The sequence below is a fragment of the Lepidothrix coronata genome, unplaced genomic scaffold (genome assembly GCF_001604755.1).
Source record: "Lepidothrix coronata isolate B3197 unplaced genomic scaffold, Lepidothrix_coronata-1.0 Scaffold158, whole genome shotgun sequence".
Lineage (NCBI taxonomy): Eukaryota > Metazoa > Chordata > Aves > Passeriformes > Pipridae > Lepidothrix > Lepidothrix coronata.
Window position 1 is genome coordinate 1,467,441 of NW_016690338.1, and position 19,779 is coordinate 1,487,219.

Below are 19,779 nucleotides of genomic sequence, written 5' to 3' on the forward strand. Positions count from 1 at the left end.
GGCCGGGATCGGGACGGGGACAAGGAGTGGGAGCAGCACGAGGAGCGGGGCTGGGCGCGGCCTTGGCATGTCGGGCGAGTGACCCCCCGCCCAGCGCGGCGCGGGCGCTGTGGCCCGTGGCGGAGGCGCGGGCAGGGTGCGCCGGGCGCTCCCGCCGGCGGAGCCGCGGTGCCGGCGGCGCCGGTGGCCGCGCGGGGCCCCCGCGGGCTCCGGGGTGGGCGGAGCGGGGGGGGCTCCGGCCGCCTCTGCCACCCCCGCGGGCGCAGGGCGCGCCGGCCGGAGCCGGGCCCCGCGGGCCCCGCCGAGCCGCCTGCGCAGGGCGAGCAGGGCTCAGCCGCATGGAGGGCGCCCGGCCGGAGGCGCCCGCGCCTGGCCCCGTCTAGGGCGGCCCGCGGGGCTCGTCCCTCCTCCTCCTCCGCCGAGCGGGGCCGCGGCCGCGCCCGGGCGCGCCGAGGAGCGGGAGCGGGGCTGCTGCACCACAGGAGGAGCCGGCCCAGGTGAGGAACGCGCAGCGGGCGCCGAACGCTTCAGCCGCCCCCCGCGCCTGGGTGCTGGGCTCGGGACACGGCACAAACCTCCTCCTCGTCCAACCCCCCACCAAGAGCGAGATGCGGCCCCAGTCTTGACTTGTGTGGTCCTCGTTGCTTTGGTATTTTAGGGTTTTTTTTTAAATGAGCTCGTATGTGGGTTTTTTGGGGTCGTGTGTTTTGTAATTCAGCAGAATTACGTGGAAAAATAGGTTATTATGGTGGAAACTGATAGACCTCTCGGTGGTGCCCCGCGACAGTACGAGGAGCACTGGAAACACTAGAAGTTCCACCTCAGCACGAGGAGGAGCTTCTTTATGCCGAGGAAGAGCATGGAAGAGCTTCCCAGGAAGGGTGGGGAGTCTCCCCCTCTGGAGACATTCCAAACCCACCTGGACGCGTCCCTCTGTCACCTGCTCCAGGTGACCTTGCCTTGGACTGGATGGTTTCCAGAGGGCCCTCCCAACCCCAGCGATTCTGGGATTCCCCGACACCATATGGAAACATCTGGAAGCTGCATACATTTGATGGGAAGTGTGTGGTTGAAGTTCAGTGCTCTGAGTAGCTAGTCTAAGACTAGTCTAAGATTGGTTTTCTTATGTAGTTTGGGTCCCTGAGCAAAGATGTCCACCCTAACACAAGGGTCTGATGTTCTTCCAGAGATAATTCTCTCAGTTGTGCTGTGGGAAAGGAAGACCCAGGCTGTGGATGTGGAACAGGAAGGTGCTCCACACTCCATTGCAGAGGGCTCCGGCTGCATAGTCAGGAAGAACACAAGGAGAGCTCCTTTAATTTAAGCCTTGCTGGATAAGAAACATTTACACTATGATTTCACACTTAGTGTATTTTTCAGTGAGAGACTGATGTACAGATGCAAATATGAGTTTAAAAATCAAGAGGTGTTTAGCAAAGTAAAGGCTGAAAATCAGTTTAAAGTCTGATTATGCTACTTGAACTTCCGTAAAGCTTAATCATAAGTTGTTTTTTTCCATGTAACTTTTTTTAGGAAATAAGCTTTAAGTAGGAAGAAGTTTCTGCTTATTTTTTTCAGTTTCTTTTAACTAGGGAAGTGGAGAGGGCAATACTGTGAATTCTTGTTGCCTTCTCAGCAGTATAATCTTTTTTCTGCATTTTTCCTCCTGAGAAAAAATAGTTTCTTCTGGTTATAAACCTAGTCTGCTAAATATGGATTAGTTAGAGTTCAAGAGGAATGTTTGTCTCCATGTAAATAGATTTTTAAAGTGGGGATTTTTGTGTTTTTTAAAAACCCTGAACAGTTCTGTCAAAGTTATAACAGAATCATGGAATCACAGCATGGTTTGGGTTGGAAGGGACCGTGGGCAGGGACAGTTTCTACAGTTTCTCCCTGATTTTGATGTTTTGTTTCTTTTAGGAAGAAAATGAAAATATTTTCTGAGTCTCATAAAACTGTTTTCGTGGTGGATCACTGCCCCTACATGGCAGAATCATGCAGGCAACACGTTGAATTCGACATGTTAGTGAAGAACAGGACACAGGGAATTATCCCTCTGGCACCCATCTCCAAGTCCCTATGGACCTGCTCCGTGGAATCATCCATGGAGTACTGTAGAATAATGTATGATATCTTCCCTTTCAAGAAACTGGTAAGTTCTTCCAGCCTTCTTAGTGGTATGAGGAATATTTTTCTTTTATATTTAAGTGTTTTAAAATCATTAACTGTTGGTTAGATTGAAATATGAAATATAATTTATTATTTAAAATTTCTTTGTACTGCTGTTATGCATTACAGCACTTGGTTTTAGTAATATATGAATCCTATAACATATTTAATTTTGGGACCTTTCATTGTCTTACTGTCAGTTTATAACTTAACACAAGAGATGAAGAGGGGCTTTAGGGCAACTTAGAGATTTATTCCCTTGTTGTCCTGAGCTGTAACTTTACAAAAAGCTTGTGAGGTATTGCTTCAAACTGAATTTTGTTGCTAGACACACTTAGTAGCTCTTCATAAAGTTTATGGTGTCGACTTTGAAGGAATTCTTGGCTTGAAGAAGAGGTAGGATCACCCTGAAACTGCCAGTTTGGGAAAGTGGGAGTGCTTCCTGGCACACACAGCTCCCTGTTTTTCTAAATATGTTTTCCTAGGTGATATTTTTTAAAGCTTGTTGGATATTTACCTCATGATGTACTGTGACAGTCCTTGGAGAATGATGTGCAGTATTGCAGTATTAGATTTTATTTTCTGGCTGTTCTGCTGAAAAGATTGCATAATTATTAAAATCCTTAATAATCTGCAGTTCTGATTTGGTGTAGAGATTGGTTTTATGGCTTAAAAATATAAACAGAGTAAGAAGTTGTTACTCATATTACTAAAGGGAAAACTGAACATATCAGGAGTGTGTGATTTTGGTGGTTTGTTCTGTTATTTTGAGTTTACTTTGTCATTGCACATCTCCAGAACATCAGGAAAAAGGAGTGTAATTCATATTTGTTTGGATTTGGGGAAATAACAATATAGTATCTGTTATCTCACATGTGATTTTTTGATCCTTTCAGGTGAATTTCATTGTGAGTGATTCTGGAGCCCATGTCTTGAATTCTTGGACTCAAGAAGATCAGAACTTGCAGGAGGTATGGTTTGTAGCTGGCCTCTTGTAGGTGTAGTTTAATTGTGAAATAAATAGCAACATTTCACTATGTTTAGTATGAAATAACTCTGGTTAATTAAAATGTTGGTGGATCTGGTCTGAAATTGTTGCATAACAGGCCTGTGAGCCTGGATTACTCTACAGACAACTTTACGAAATTTAGAGTCTCTCACTATAGACTTACATCCCTAATTTCATATTATTTATTTTAATATGTATTTCTTCTGTAATTTGGTGCTGCTTATTAAATTCCTTCCATTTTTCTTACATTTGCATGGTAGGCAAATAAACCTGTAAGTGCATCATAATACACACACAGAAAATAAACACAAACCATGAGATGCATCTGATTTTTCTCCCCAGCCAACAAGAACATTGGTTTGGGGCTTAAAAAGAAACAACACAAAAAACACCCCACAAATAGACAGACAACAAACAAAAAACCCACAACAGATGAAACAAAAAAACCCAACCAACCAACACTCCCCAAACCAAAACAGAAACAACAAAACCCCCAAAATCTAAACAAAAAATGAGGATATTATATTTTCAAGGCTCAGTCATCATCATGGCTGGGCTTTGCGAACGAAGATTTGGGAAGGGCTCTACCCACATTTGTTACAAGTGTGTTGTTGGCTGAAAAGCCCAATACGAGACAGGCATGTGCGATTGCAAAAGGCACAGCAGAAGGACTCCTTAGGTGGTAAATTCTGCAATACACGGTTCTTTCTGCGTTGTCTTTTCTCCTCAAGGGTGATCCTGCGTGTGTTTTCAAAGGAAGCAGCAGCATTACAGATGGTGTGTCTCCAGACCTCCCGATTTGGAGGCCAGAGTAGACCAGTTATGATGATCAATATGGCCAAGGCTGAGATGTTGTTTCAGGGAGTCCTTGTATCTTCTCTTTGGGGCTCCTCTCATGCGGCAGCCAGTGGCAAGTTCACCATAAAGCAAGATCTTAGGGAGGCAGTGGTCCTTCATCCTGGAGACGTGCCCTGCCCAACGCAGCTGTGTTCTCAGTAACATGGCCTCAATACTTGTGACTGCTGCTTGCTCTAGAACAGATGTATTGGTCACATAATCTGACCAGTGGATGTTTAGGATTGTACGGAGACAGCGTTGATGGAAGCGTTCTAGGAGTCGCAGGTGGTGGCGGTAGATGACCCATGATTCAGATCCATATAAGAGTGTAGACAGCACAATGGCTCTGTAAACACTGATCTTTGTACTTTTCTTCAGGTGTTTATTTCGCCAAACTCTTTTACGTAGCTTTCCAAAAGTACTGTATGCCTTTGCTAACCTGTTGTCTATCTCTCCATCAATCTTACCATCCGAGGAAATGAGGCTGCCTAGGTAATTAAACTGCTGAACTGATTTGAGCACTGATTGGCCAATGGTGATATGGGGATGACGGAAGACTTCCTAAGGTGCTGGTTGATGGAGAACTTCTGTCTTCTTTAAGCTGACTTCCAGCCCAAAGAGCTCAGCAGCGTCTGCAAAGCAGGATGTTAAACGCTGCAGAGCTGCATCCCCATCAAGGCTCAGTAACAATTAATAAATTGAATTCCAGAGGTTGATTTAGGGCTAGATGTTTCCCAGAAGGCTGCCAACATACAATGCTGGTTAATTGTCTTGCTTGTTCGTCTCCGACAATATTAATTAGCGTGTTAAAGTGATGACATTCCAGCTGGATGGAAAGGACATTCTGGTGCTCATTTCCCTGTTTTTCACCAGCTGATGGCAGCCTTGGCAGCTGTGGGGCCCCCAAACCCCCGAGCAGACCCTGAGTGCTGCAGCATCCTGCATGGGCTGGTGGCAGCGGTGGAGGCTCTGTGCAAGATCACTGAGTACCAGCACGAGGCCCGCACCACCCTCCTGGAGAACGCAGAGCGCGTCGGGAACAGGGGCAGGATCATCTGCATCACCAACGCCAAGAGGTGCGTGGGATCGTGGCCTTCCACCCGTAGAGGGTTATCTCAGACATGAATTAGGTGCCTTCTTTGCCTAATTAGAAGTGTTGTTTATGGAGGTCAGGAAATAGAGGAATGTTCAGTGGTGCTTTGAGCCAGAAGATTGATGATCTGGCATTAAAAGAAATTCCCTATCTTTTCCAGTGATAGCCACGTTCGGATGCTGGAGGATTGTGTTCAGGAGACCATCCATGAGCATAACAAGCTGGCAGCCAACTCTGACCAGTGAGTGTTGCTTTTTACACAGTTACTGTTTTTATTATTATTATTATTATTATTATTATTAACCCGTGAGTATTGCTTTTTACACACTTTTAATATTGTTATTGTTACTGATATTATTTTGCTTTTTACACACTTGTTATCATTATTATTATCAATAGTATTATCATCGTTATTATTGTAATAACCAATATAATAATCAATTTCTATTAATATTATCAATATTTGTTTATTATTCGTTTTCTTGTCTAAAAATATATATTTAATATATATTGATGTATTATAAATGGATAGTAATCTACATCTATTATATAATATATTTTGGGGCTTAAAATATTAAAATATACTTCTATAAATGTATTTAGAATACTTTTATATGTATATAGTAATATAATAAATATATAATAATGTAAATATATTGAAATATAATTTATATAAGTATGTTAAAATATATTTATATAAACATTTATATATAATATATAAGTATGTTAAAATAAATATAAGTAATCTATAATATGAAATATATATTAATGCTGTAATATTAATAAATACATCGAGATACTACCAAAATAAATATTATAATATTATTATTATTACTTATTATTACTTACTGTTATTTTATTAAGAGAAGCTTAATTGAGTTTCTCTCACTCTGCACATGCCTGGCATATCCTCTCTGAAATGTGGATGTATTTTTTTAATAAAACTTACTCTAATGAGCTGTTTGAAAGAGTCAGTTAAATAGAAGGTGGTAAGTCGTGATATTGTATAAACATTCTCTTTCCGGTGTCATCCTTTATCCTTATAGGACAGGTTTTCTTTAGCTTGTTACCTTCTCCATCTTGCCCTAAGAGGAGTCACATAACAGTGCCTCGTTAAATCCTGCGTGTTTCTCAGCAGTAATTCATCTAATGCATCTTTTTCTTGATAATACTGTGTTATTTTTACATTCATCTTTCTTTGACTCTGACAACTAACTTCTTTAAAACTAGTTTTTAATTTCTAAATCACTGTGTTGCCTTGTAAAGTGTACAGTAGCTCGAGATCCTATTCCTGGTTGCACCTCAGGCACTTGAATAGCAGGAGCAGGAGTATCCTGTGTTTTCCTGCTGCAGTTGCAGTTTCATGGATATATAAAGGATTTGTCCAGGGAATCAGGTTCTGAGTCCACTGTAAAGACAGAAAAATGGTCTCATTCCTGTAGGTAGAGATGTGAAACAATGTCTTGATCTTTGAGCCACATTAGGATATAAGCATATATCCAATAACAACAACAACAAAACAACAATAACAATAATAGTAGTAATAGTAATAATCCTATAATTATATATATCCTATTACAATAATAATACGTATTGATGCCTTAAGCCCCTAATGGTTTTTATTTTTCTAATATTTATAAGACTTATGAGTTTTATAAGTAGGTTTAAAAGCAGAAACCCCTTCCTTCTTTGTCCCTTTCCCTTTCTCCAGTACCCTTGTTTATGCATTCCCTAACCCTCTTACCCCATTCTGTGCTCCCCATATCAATCCTGCTTCTGAATACAGCAGAATTGTTTAGTCTTTTGTCAAGGCAAGGCCTAGACAGTTGACAGAACAGCATATCTGGGCCTAAACCACAGAATAAGTCAAGAATTAGGTAACTATGTACCCTTTGTGCTCTGATGAAGACAAAGATGGGATGAATGGAGGGTCCCAAAATACACCCCAGACTCATTTCAAGGGGGTGGACCCGGGGCGGACCAGAGTAAAGGCCGCGGGGTGGACACATCTGGGATTGGATGGATGGTGTTATAAAATGTAACCTCTCGGGCACGGCCGGCGCGCGCGTCGTATACCATCTACTGCCTTGGCAAATAAACCCTTTCTTATCTCACCCCTAATTAACTGCTCCGGAGATTTTTTTCAACTCCAAAATACACCGGCAACAGTATCTATGTATTATTCGGGTAGTTGTTTTCATGGTCATGGAATCCCCTTATTAATACCCACACTTGGAGGCACAAATCCTCTGTAGTGTCACTTTTTAGCTGGGTAAAGCCGAACAAGGTTGCACCAGTGATATGTCCAAAAAGAAACGCAGTGCTGTACCATCTGAAGAGCCACAAATGTTATGTTTTTATTTTTGTTCTGATAAAAGCTTATTTGGAAGTATTTGACTTTGGAAATCATTAGTGTAACCTCGTTTCTACAGAAACAGCGTGTTGTTAATATATATTTATAATTCTGTGTTGTAGAAATCAAAATGGATTCAATTTCTAGGAGATAGTAGGCTAAACAAAATGTTTGTATTTTTCAGTCTAATGCAGATTCAAAAATGTGAACTGGTGTTAATCCACACATACCCAGTTGGAGAAGACAGCCTGGTTTCAGATCGTCCTAAAAAAGAGGTGAGGAGCTAAAAAAGAGAAAACTTAACCAAATATTAACCATGTCAGACTTCGTGCAAATTATTGTTAGTTGTTCAACAGCAAAACCATGTGTGGTGATTGTTGGAAACCATGTACATACAAAATATTTAGCAATGTATTCATCAGTTGCTCTGCATTTTACTGTGCCGTCTGTAAGAATGAAAAAAGGCACAAGAAAAAAGTCTTCTCAACACAAAAGGCATCTAGTCCTGCATATTATTTAATAAATAAAAAGGACTGTAACAGCTGCCTTCCTGACATTCTTTTCTGCAAAGCTCTGGTGTAGTTGTGCTAAAAAAAAAAAGTGAACAGAAGAGAATAAATTGAATTCTAATTCCCTTTTTAAGGCAGTTCACTGGGTTTGGTTTTTGGGATTTTTTTTTTCTGGTTGATTGGGATTTTTGTGGGGTTTTTTTGATTATTGTTACTGGGTTTGGGGATTTTTGGGGGGATTTGATTGGGGTTTTTGGTTTTTTTTGTTATTATTTTTTGTTTTGGTTTGATTTTGGGTTTCTTATTGGTTTTTTGTTTTGATTTGATTTTTTGGGGTTTTTTTGTTGTTCTAGTTTTGGGGCTTTTGTTTGTTTTTTTTGTTTTGATTTTGTTTGGTGTTTTTTTGTTTTGGTTTTGTTTGGTTTGTTGTCGGGTTTTGTTGTTTGGGGTTTTTTTGTGTGGTATTTCTTTTTTGTGTTTGGTTGGGGGGTTTTTTTGTAGGTTTTTTTTTTTAAGCCCCAAACCAATGTTCTTTTTGGCTGAAGAAAAATCAGATACATCTCAAGGCTTCTGTTTATTTTCTGCGTGTATATATGATGCACTGACAGTCCTTATAAAATTACTTTGCTCCTGTTACTCAGTAGTTAAAAGAAAGAAAAACTCTTCCTATTAACAATTAATGACCCAGATTTTTTTAGTACTCTTGAATTTTTTTTCTACCATTTGTAGTAATTGCAATTGTAGCAAGTGGCATAACCTTCAGATTCTGAATTAGATATAATTTGTGCTTCTTCCTTGTTGTTTCCCTTGCTGTGGGTTTTTTGGATGGTAGTTTTTCCCCCTTAAACTTAGCAGCGTAAATACTTATTTTATGAATTTTGAATGAACTGTTCCATGACATTAGAGCCTAATCCATGAATTCCATATGTCCCTTTGTTTCAGCTCTCACCTGTCCTGACCAGTGAAGTGCACAGTGTCCGTGCAGGGAGGCATTTGGCCACAAAATTGAATCTTTTAGTGCAACAACACTTTGATTTGGCTTCAACCACCATCACAAACATCCCCATGAAGGTAATATTGTGTCTACAGCTTTGTGTGAACTTGCTGCATCACTTCTAAATTTATTTGAAAACTTTTTGATGTTTATTTTAATTGATTTTTTACATTGTTTTTCTCTCCATATCATATTTTCTGTTGTTTTTTTTTTTATTTTTTTTATTTTATTAGCCCACATTCAATGTCTGTGACCAGGTTAGTAAAAATCAAGAAGGGGGAAATAAAAAAAAAGTAAAGAAGGATCACAGAACAAAAAAGTTGTATTGCTGAATCTCAATTTTTGATGTAGCAATACAAGCGTTATTTCAGTTCTGTTTGTATTACTTTATATAAATATATAATCTTATTTACCTCAGATTAATTTGTCTGTGATTCTTTTCTCTTTTTCTAGTTGTGTTTAGATATTCTTGACCCTTGTGCATTATAGTGGCATAGTGAGTCTCTTTTTCCTCTGTTTCATTACCATGCCCACCCAACATAAAGGTGTTTGTAACTGAGAGCTGGGTTTTGACTAAGGGTTTCCCAGTAGGTTTTCTAATTTGAAGATCCATGAACAAGAAACTGGGACAGGATATTGCTGGTTAAGAAACGTATTCAATTAAATCTTGTGGTAGAAGTTGGTTTTGTCCCTGTTTTAATATATTTTGCAACTGAGAATGTCAAGGATTAAGTCTACAGTCATTTTCTGATCAGGCAGCAAGAGAAATTTGAAACAGAAGTGTCAGTATTCAAACAAACGAAAAGGGCAGGGGCAGGTTACTTCCATGATTTAAAAAATCCATTACCTTCTGATACAATCAGCAATTGCATCTTTGAAAACTAGCAGTATTGTATGGATTTTACAAGTTAAAACATGATATTAAAATTATTTTCACAGCTTTAATGAAACTTTGAGCATGGGTCGTTGCATCAATGTGACTTAAGTTTGCAAATACCTTGTCTGAAACTTTCTGACCTGTGTGCTGCTGTTATGCCTCTCCCTTCTGCCTTTGTCCTTATAGTGATAGACTGTGTTGGGTTTTCTGTGGTTTTTTTCTCTCTTTTTTTTTTTAATTTTTGTTTTTAAACTTGGAATAAATTACCAAACTTACTGTTCTGTTTTTGCTAGTCCTCTGTGGCTGTCTAAAGATGCAGTGTCCTCTTTGCAGAACGACATTGTGAAATTATCAAAGTGTAAAGAGGTGCACTCTTAGATCTTCTAAGTGGAAGGAAATGATAGTAAGTTCAAAGTGTGGGTTTTGGGTTGGATTCTTAAGATGTTTAACTATGAAAAGTAGTTGTCACTGCCCTGCAGCGACCATTTGTTGCTCAGACAGTTGTAACTGCTGGTGGTATCCAACATACTGTAGTTTTCCTTCCCTGATTTAAATAAAGCCTAATTTTTATCTCTTTTACACTATGCAACTTGTCATGAAACCTGTAAAAAGAGGAAGAGGGTTCCAAAAAAAAAAAAAGGAGAAAAAGCAGGTGGCTGCACCTTTAAACAGCTCAGAGAGCAGTTTCCTCAGCATTGCAATCCCATTGTTGTCTGAGGCACGTTGGAGACTTTTTTTGTTTCTTTCTGGAGTGAAAGATAAATGTAGAATGATTCATTTCTGAAAATGGTGGCCTTTAGCCAAAGTAATTATATTCCTTCTTTCTGCCTTTCTGTTTTAAAGGAAGAACAACATGCTAATACATCAGCCAACTATGATGTGGAGCTGCTTCATCACAAAGAGGCACATGTTGACTTCTTAAAGAGTGGTGAGTAGAAATAGGCCTCCAAAGGTGGCTTTGGATCAGCTAGCTGGAATTATTCACAAAGAAAGGTTATGAGCTTCAAATTCATGGAAATTTCAGGCTAGAGGAGCATATTCTTCAGTTCCTTGCAACCCAAAAAACTTCCCTTGTAATGATGGCATTGGAGTTTTACTCATTATTAGCGTGTTTTAATATAGTAATAAGGATATGGCAGTGAAAAAACAGGTCACTTTCACATATGTTCAGGATATTTCTGTGAGATTTGAAATACCTCCTATTTTCTTTCTGAATTTGGAATTATTACCCAGTGTTCCTCTGCAGTGAGTTTTTAATAACTCGAGGTTAGAAAAACACGACACTAAGCCTTATGCAAAATTATTTTGTAGAGGAAACAGTACTTGATGTAAAATTTTGTTAATAGATTAGAACTTCTGTATTAGTGGAATTAAAAGTCCTATGGTCCATAAATAGCCATTTTGGGAGAGCTAGTGCCTTTTTTCCTCGTGAGGGGATTACCATTACTTTGAGGAAAAGGAAGGAACTCCTCTGTCATCTGTCCCCCATATTTTAGTAGAGTGTAGGATTAAAGACTGATGGAAAAGAATAAAGTGTCACAGGAATGAATTGGGACTCACCTGAATTTGTATTAAGATGTCGAAAGCTTAAAGTTTTATTGGAAGGGCTCAGAAGTAGTTTTATAATAACTTTTGCAGATTAATAAGCACATCAAACTAATCTTCCATGTGTAAATGTCTGATATGAAACAAAACTTACTTGTAAGATTAGACTCTACCCTGTCCACTTTGTTGCTGGCCCAACCCAGCGGTGTTGCCTTGTGATATCTGTGTTTTTCCTTCCAAATATTGTGGATTTGGGCATCTTCAGGGACTGTGTAATTCTGAAACTTCATGCAGAACTTAGTTAATTCTTTCCTGAGACAATATGAGCCAAAGATCATAAAGTCTCTTAGAGCTAACTAGAAGAAATGTAGTTTAATGTAAAAGAGTATTGATAATATCTGGTTTAAGGCCCTCAGGTGGCTTTTGCAGGACCAGTTACCAGTGAGACCTCGTATGAAGGGATTTTAATAATAAAACGTCTGGTCAGTATATGCTCGTGTTATATGTATTTTATACCTTAAAAGTTCAGAGTTGTTTTGCTGTAGTAAAGAAAATGTGGTTGATCACCCCCTTTTTCTGCCTTTCTCTGCAGGTGATAATCATGTGGGTGGCAATAGCAGAGAAGGCACTTTTAAGGAAACTGTTACATTGAAATGGTGCACCCCTCGGACAAACAGTGTGGGTAGGTAGCATGGAACCTTCCAGAGCTGGTTTTGAGCTGGTGTTGAGCACTGTCCCCTCCGTGCACTGCTGAGAACCTGCACAAGGAGGGGATTTGCTCCTTGCTTTTACCTCTGGCTCTATAAACTCTGAGCACACCCTGCTTTACTAATGGTCGTACTCGTTTGGGTATGAGGTGAGAGAGGTGCAATGCTTTTATTGCTTTGATTTTTAATTTGCTCTGAAGTATCATGAAATTGTTCCTTAACTAAAATTATTTGCCCCTCCCACAGGGCCTCATCAGTTCCACAGTGTTTTTTTATCATAGTGGCTTTGAGATGTTGAATTCTTTTCAGTTTTAATTATTGTTTTGGGGGTGTGGGATCAGAGTACTGTCTTTACTATAAAAGGTTTATAAGGAAATTAAATGTATCCAGTGCTACTATCAGTAGACTAGTCCCTCTGTATTACTTTCTGAGTAAGGGAGGAGATCTCTACCCAAGTCTGAGTACAGAAGGGAAAGGGAATTCCTGAGGTAACACAGGAATCCCCTGGAGACTATTAGCAATAAATGTTGACTCATTGAGCCAGCAAGTCAAAAATACAGATAAGAGAAATACAGACTATACATTGAAATATTTCAAGAGATAAAGAGCTGGGGTTCCTGTTGGAAGCAGGGCTTGGGAATGTCTTGGGGTCTCAGAGCTGAGGGGGATTGGGAATCCTCCCAGTGAACCATTGCAAGGAGATAGTGAAGGGAGTAGGCTTTGAGACTGAGAGGCATCCAGACCTTTTAGTTCTGCTGGTTGTGAACTAACTTCCTCCTCTTCCTTCCTTTTATTTTGTGGATTGTTTTTCCTGTCTGTGGAATTGCACTCAACCTCTCTGCTCATTTCTGTTTTTCAGAGCTGCACTATTGCACTGGAGCATACAGAATTTCACCAGTAGATGTAAATAGCAGACCTTCTTCATGCCTTACAAACTTCCTCCTCAATGGTAAATTTGTGTGCTTGGCTAATTATTTAATGTTTTAATTTTCAATACTGCAATTAGAGTACTTGGAACATTTTGGGTTGTGTATCACTAAATGTCTACATACTGTAAAAATATCAAGTTTATTGTAACATGTCCTATAAATAAGAGAAGAAAGTTGTTAAATGTCCTCAAAGGTGAATGGAATTGTTTTGAAACTTCAAGATGGGAGAAAAGATGTAAAGAAGGAACAAGTATTAAAATCAATGTTTGTATGTTTGCAAGCAAAATTGCATTACAAACATCCTTTCAATGGAATATTTTCTTCAGTCAAGTCATTTGAATGTCTAAATGTGCAGTGGTTTCATTAAAAAGTATTTTCATGCATTTTTCTCTAAAGATTCTATACTGAAAAAGTACTTTTGATTAATAAAAATTGTTAGAACCAAAATTAATAGCATATTTCAGATATTTTTGCTATTTTTACTCCCTCATAACAAGCAACTTATTTGAAGAATGCACCCTTTTATGCATAGTTTGTTTTACTGGAAACAAGGCAAAGGAAGTTTTATTCCTCTGTCTCCAAGAAACTACATCCATTTCAAGCACTAAGAACAGGTATCAACTGATGCCTTTACACCCAAGTGGTTATTTTATTACTTCTTGGAAGTTGGTTTTAATGAGGATGTTTCTGCAGTAGAGCTGTTTCATATTTTTTTATGTAGTTTTAATTAAAAATTGCAGCAGGCAGTAACTAATAAAACCGATCCCATTCCCAACAGGTCGTTCAGTTTTGTTGGAACAGCCACGCAAGTCTGGCTCCAAAGTCATAAGTCACATGCTCAGCAGCCATGGAGGGGAAATATTTTTGCATGTTTTAAGCAGCTCCAGGTCAATTCTAGAAGATCCCCCATCAATTAGTGAAGGGTGTGGTGGAAGAGTCACTGACTACAGGATTACAGTAAGATCCTTTAGGTTTTTTTTTCTTCTGAACTGTTGCTCCTCTTCTACATCACAGTAGATGTGTGAAGGAAGGGTTGGTGCATTTTCTGGAGAGCTGGAGTGGATTGCATGGCCAAACTTTCTTTGTACTAGTATTTAATACAAAATAGTACATCTGCTTGTTCTGCTTCATAAAACGCTTGCTGTGTCAAAGAAGTACTTGCCTCCTTATGCACTATGAGTGTTTAAATTTGTTCTGGGTCTAGAGTAACATTTTTCTTGGTAAATTTTTTCTGTGGGTGGGATACACATAGGACTATCTCCCAGTTATTGTCAGAAGGATAGATTGCACAGGAATGGTTTGTACAATAAATAGAAAAGATGAAGTTGTCAGCTTTGAACCCTGGTATGGAGCAGACAATCAGCTGGAATTAATTTTGCATTTCCTTTATTTTTATCGACATATCCTTTGTATCTCTTGTAAACCAACAGAATGGCCTCTAGAAAAATATGGTATAACTCTTACCATACATGAAATACCCTGCAGATCCAGAAGGCCTCCTCCTGGATTTTTAACCCACGTTTCTATACCACTATTTTTATGTTCACCATGTGAAAGCTGGAAAAGGGCTCAGGTTGGCAGGGCCAGGGAGAGCAGAGGGGGTGGTGCAGGTTAGTGATAAGCCCATTCAGTGAAAGTTCCTGTGTTAGAGAAATGCCTAATTGTATCTTGTTTGGTTATCATTAGGATTTTGGTGAATTTATGAGGGAAAACCGATTAACTCCTTTTCTAGAGCCCAGATATAAGATCGATGGAAGTCTTGAAATTCCATTGGAACGTGCAAAAGATCAGTTAGAGAAACACACTCGTTACTGGCCTATGATTATTTCTCAGACCACCATCTTCAACATGCAAGCTGTAAGTAATCTTTTGTTCTCTTCTAGATTAAGTTTCACCTTGCCACTTGATGAATTATTAACTCTGTTGTTATGATAAATCACCACAAAATCAGTTTATTTTCACTGATGTACTCTGTATTTAATGCAGTAGATTATTGGGATGCCATCTAAATGGGGTGGAATTTTTGAGCTGGGTAAAAAAAACACACATCTGTTTATACCTGCTCAGAGTTATTGCTAAATTTAGGATAAGAGGGTGGGATTTTGTTGTGTGTTCCGTGGTTCCATTGCCTTTCATTTACACACAGATTGTCTCATTGGCTTCTCTTTTGTCTTGCAGGTGGTGCCATTGGCCAGTGTGATTGTAAAGGAGGCAATGACTGATGAGGATGTTCTGAACTGTCAAAAAACAATTTACAATTTGGTCGACATGGAGAGGAAAAATGATCCACTGCCCATTTCAACTGTTGGTACCAGAGGAAAGGGGCCAAAAAGGTGACATGCATCTCTCTCTTTGTTCATGCTGGACTTCTGTCAGAAATACTTTAATGTTTTCATACCAAATTTTCAAAATATAGCCAGAAATAATATATAGTAAACTTAAATGTTGTATGTGCTGTGAATCCTTTGCCTGTCTCATTGAAGGGCTGTCACAGTACTGTATGTTATTGAAAAGAACTCCATCAATTTATTACCCAAGAATTTTAAGTGTGCTAAAAAATATGAATGCAGAGATTGTCATTGTGATTGATACAAGTTGGACAGTCAAAGTGGAATCATTTCCAATTAATAAAAAGGAAAACTTAAGCATGTTATAAATGAACGATGCTTTCAAATTGGGATATATTAGAATAGTCAAATCCTTTTGAAAGAGTTACTTAAAATATGGGATGCTTCTTTAAAACAAGTATAGAATATCCTGATATCTCAGTCATTGTGATGTGTGTGTTGTGTTTCCAAGAACTGGCTGAAAAGACATTAAGATACAGATTTGCCCACAGGACTGGAAGTTATTTACAGTAGTGTGGTGCAATTCCTTCTTATTTCTTAATCCACAGAATTTAATAATAATTAATTTGCATGTCAGTACATGACATTACATAGTTAGCAAGTGCCTTTTGGCAGTGAGAGCTTGTGAAAAATGTGATGTGTCAGTGGACATAAGTCATTTCAATTTAAACTTGGTTCTGGGTGTTAATTGGGAAATGTGGAATGCAGTGTACAGGTGGACAGACCTCCAGTACAGGAGGACAGGGAATCTATTTGGAGTTATTTTTGATTTTGGAGGTTCTGTCTTTGTTTCTTAAGGTCTACTTTTTATTTAGTGGTTTAGTGATTCACGAAATCCTGACTGTTTCTTTTTCCTGGCCTTTCTCAGGGATGAGCAATACCGGATCATGTGGAATGAGCTGGAGACCCTGGTTCGAGCACACATAAACAACTCTGACAAGCACCAGCGGGTCCTGGAGTGCCTGATGGCCTGCAGGAGCAAACCCCCTGAGGAAGAGGAGCGCAAGAAACGGGGCAGGAAGAGGGAAGACAAGGAGGACAAGTCAGAGAAGTTGGGCAAAGACTATGAGTCAGATAAACCATGGCAAGAATCAGAGAGGTGCGTTTTCCAAAGTGAAATAAAATTGGAGCATAATAATTCTTGTTGTTTTGGATCAGTAAATATTAGCAGGCTTGGGAAATGGGCATCTTATTACAGCGCCTGCTTAGTGGATTTCTCGAATTCCCATTTTTACAAGCAGTGTGGTTCTTGGGCCCGTTGTTGCCCACTTTGCAGGGCCTTTTAGCTTGAGAGGTCGCTGCTCTTGGGTTTTATTGTAACCATATCACCTATTAGACATTAAACTGCTTTATAGAAATACAGAGCATGGCTTAAAACTCAAGACAGTTATCTTCTTTTAAGCTCTAGATAGTTTAGTGTTTAGGTAGATCAACAATTTGGATTGATTTGGCTCTTCAGTTGAACATCAGGATTAATGTCCATGTACCTACTATCTCTAATTCATGTTGCTGTTTGAGCTTGTCTGAGTGTTAAGGATCTATCAGTCTGTTCTGGTTTTCTTCTTTCAAACTATTCTAAAGAGATCAAAAAGCTTAATTTGCATGTGTTTTGTGCATGCTGTGATCATTTCAGATAGGAGGACCTTTTCACCTTTATTGTCACTATGGCTGTGACCCTTCATGCCTTTCTGTGATTGATCAAATCCATTCCTACAACTGCTTTTAGTTTCAAATGTGGAACAAAAATGGGGACTAGGATAAAAGGGGTTTGCTATAGAATGGGTCTGAATTCACCTGGAAAAGGTAATAGGAAATTGTGTGGTGTTTTTGTATGTTCATTGTTACTTGGTCTTTCCTTCAGAATTCAGACTGATCAACTGTCTCAACAACTACAGTATAAATACTGCTGACTAACTGAAGTGAAATTTTATTTTAAGATCCTTCCCTTTACAAAAGGCTTTATCCAGAAGATTATTTGGCTAGTCTTCCCTATTGTTTTTCACCCATTCCAAGGGGTCAAAGGAAATTTTCTTATGGTATGGGTTCTGAACTGTTTTGTGAAGTACAGAACAGTATTAAGAATTACGTTCTGCTATTTTTCTTCATTCTTCTCCTTCCCTCTCCAAAAGGTTAAAAGGTCTTTTGGATCGAGAGAAAGAAGAACTGGCAGAAGCTGAGGTTATCAAAGATTCCCCTGATTCTCCTGAGCCCCCCAACAAAAAGCCTCTTATTACAATGGATGAAATGCCCACAGTTGAAAAGGCAAAAGGTAAACCAGAAGAACTGCAGCATTTATTATTATTTCTTTTAAAGATAGATGTTATTGCATCACTCTGTATTTTCTAAAGGAGTGAGGTGAATCGTTTTTGAGTTGAAGCTAAGTCAGTGAAGATAATTTTTGATATTGAGATTCTGCATTTAAAGAAGAGTCCTCCTCATGTGGAACAACTCCTCAGTTGTTATCACTTTGCATATTTTGTGTTTATTCAGCCTCTTTTGTAAGGCTGTTTAATATTAGTGGTTTTGACATGTACTACCATAGTCTGTAATTCTTTTAAGCCATTATAATGGTTTAAGAATTCAGAAATTAAATCACTTAGACTCTTTTTACTTGGAATTTTAGGGCCAATGTCCTTGCTGTCCTTATGGAGCAACAGAATTAACACTGCCAACTCTAGGAAACACCAGGAATTTATTGGTCGTTTGAACTCTGTCAACAACAAAGCTGAGCTGTATCAACATCTGAAAGAGGAAAACGGGTTTGTATCAGTAAATAAAGCACTATAGCTGGTGTCAGTGTGGAGGAACACTTCAGTTTACAGCATTAGAGACTGTTCTTCTGAGGATTAAAATGTATAAATACATTTCTTTGCCTTTAGTGTTGATGGAGAGCTACAAAACAAACTCCTCTTTAGTCACTAAGGTGATGGTAGTCAAGGGTCAGTGTGAGAGAGGTGAAAAGGGGTGAAGTCCTTGAAACAAACTGCCAAGGGTCAAGTTTTCCAAATGGATTCCCTAGTCACATGAATATTCTCCAGACATAGGAATATTTTATCTTTTGGTGAGGTTGATAGTGGATAGCTTTTCACAATTGTTGCTAGAATGTTCCTGTGCAGAAACCTCTCTGATGGCTGCTCAGAGAAGTAGGAGAAGGAGATAAGATAGTTGGGGCAGGGGAGGACAGGATGGTCAGTGATGGAAAAACTAGTTATGAAAGTCTTTAAGTCTGATAGGTTTTTTCTGAAGCTGTTTATCACATTTCCAATAACAAGCCTAACCACTTGTTTTGCATTTCAGAATGGAAACGACAGAAAATGGAAAAGCGGGCCGGCAGTGATGGCTCATTCTGTTCCTTTGGACAAAACTTGGCCAAATCCTAGAAATATTTAATGCTGGAATTGCTCTTGGTACTGTTTCAATACAATTGTATAGCTCTGGTTGGATTGGTTTTTACATTTTTTCTATTCCTATTTTTGCTATGAAATACGAAATCTGCATATCACGTGAAACGAGCTGTGCGCAAACAGGAGCTGTCCAGAAGCATTCCCAGTTGTGCTTTGGGATGAAGAAAACCCCTGCTCCCATGGACTAAATCAAGTAATCCAAAATGTTAGTCAGCTTAAAGTCCTTTCCCAGAAGTACTGGTAAATATTTCCAAATCAGTGATGGTTTAAAAAAAATATTCGAGTAATTTGTAATAAGCTGATAACATTGTTAATTTTGGTTCATGAAAACTTTTATTTATATGAAACTTCCTCAGGAGTTCAGAATTATGGAAAAGACCTCACACTGAGTTACTGAGCTGAGAAAATGCCAGTCTTGGTTTGCAATTAAGGGGTGGGAGGGTGAGGGGTTTTACAGATAAAAACTGTTGGTTTTAAAAACTGTTGACTTTTAAAAATTGAATGGAAATGGTCTTTAGAAAGCAAGGCCTTTCAGGTTGTTGTGTTGGAGTTAAGGCTTTGTAAGCAGAAGTAAAATAAATTTTTTGCTAATAATTATTTTTCTGATGGAGTGTGCTCTCTAAGACACTGGTGGTTGTAGGTCTGAGCTCTTTGAAGAGACTTAGTCTGAATATTAATGGCTGTGCAATAACAAAGTAGGTGATCTATCTTCAGTTTCTTTGAGTAGAGCCTCTTTTTCTCTTACTGGAGAGTAAAATTCTCAGCTGGGAAAACTTCCTGTGATCTAATCTTTTCTGAGTTCTCCAAGTGCCTCAGCCTTCCTCTCATCTGCATCTGGCTCCTGTAAGCAACTGAAGCTCTCACAGATTCGCTATATCACAGTTTAAGTTGATTTAAGGCCCATCTTTGTGAGTTTCTCTGAAACTAAATCAATATATTTGTATTTTTTTGCCTGAAACTTTAATGATGCATAGACCTGAACAACAAATATCATGCAACTGTTCT

At 39.0% G+C, this 19,779-nt stretch overlaps 1 protein-coding gene across 3 annotated transcripts; it reads left to right on the plus strand.

The window, feature by feature from the left end:
• The first annotated feature begins 427 nt into the window (after nucleotides 1-427).
• On the plus strand, nucleotides 428-19,371 carry ASUN (asunder, spermatogenesis regulator). Of its 3 annotated transcripts, none has more exons than XM_017829078.1 (18): nucleotides 428-497; nucleotides 1,921-2,152; nucleotides 3,066-3,140; nucleotides 4,889-5,091; nucleotides 5,269-5,349; nucleotides 7,646-7,736; nucleotides 8,913-9,041; nucleotides 9,198-9,221; nucleotides 10,685-10,769; nucleotides 11,979-12,068; nucleotides 12,953-13,042; nucleotides 13,801-13,979; nucleotides 14,709-14,879; nucleotides 15,201-15,355; nucleotides 16,239-16,469; nucleotides 17,500-17,639; nucleotides 17,994-18,129; nucleotides 18,668-19,371. In XM_017829078.1, the coding sequence occupies exons 2-18, from the start codon at nucleotides 1,928-1,930 to the stop codon at nucleotides 18,705-18,707; spliced, it is 2,145 nt and encodes a 714-aa protein (XP_017684567.1). In that variant the 5' UTR covers nucleotides 428-497; nucleotides 1,921-1,927; the 3' UTR covers nucleotides 18,708-19,371. The 3 variants fall into 3 exon arrangements, with proteins under 3 accessions (XP_017684567.1, XP_017684569.1, XP_017684568.1); XM_017829079.1 differs by lacking the exon at nucleotides 428-497 and adding an exon at nucleotides 633-649; XM_017829080.1 differs by lacking the exon at nucleotides 9,198-9,221.
• Nucleotides 19,372-19,779: the final 408 nt, after the last annotated feature.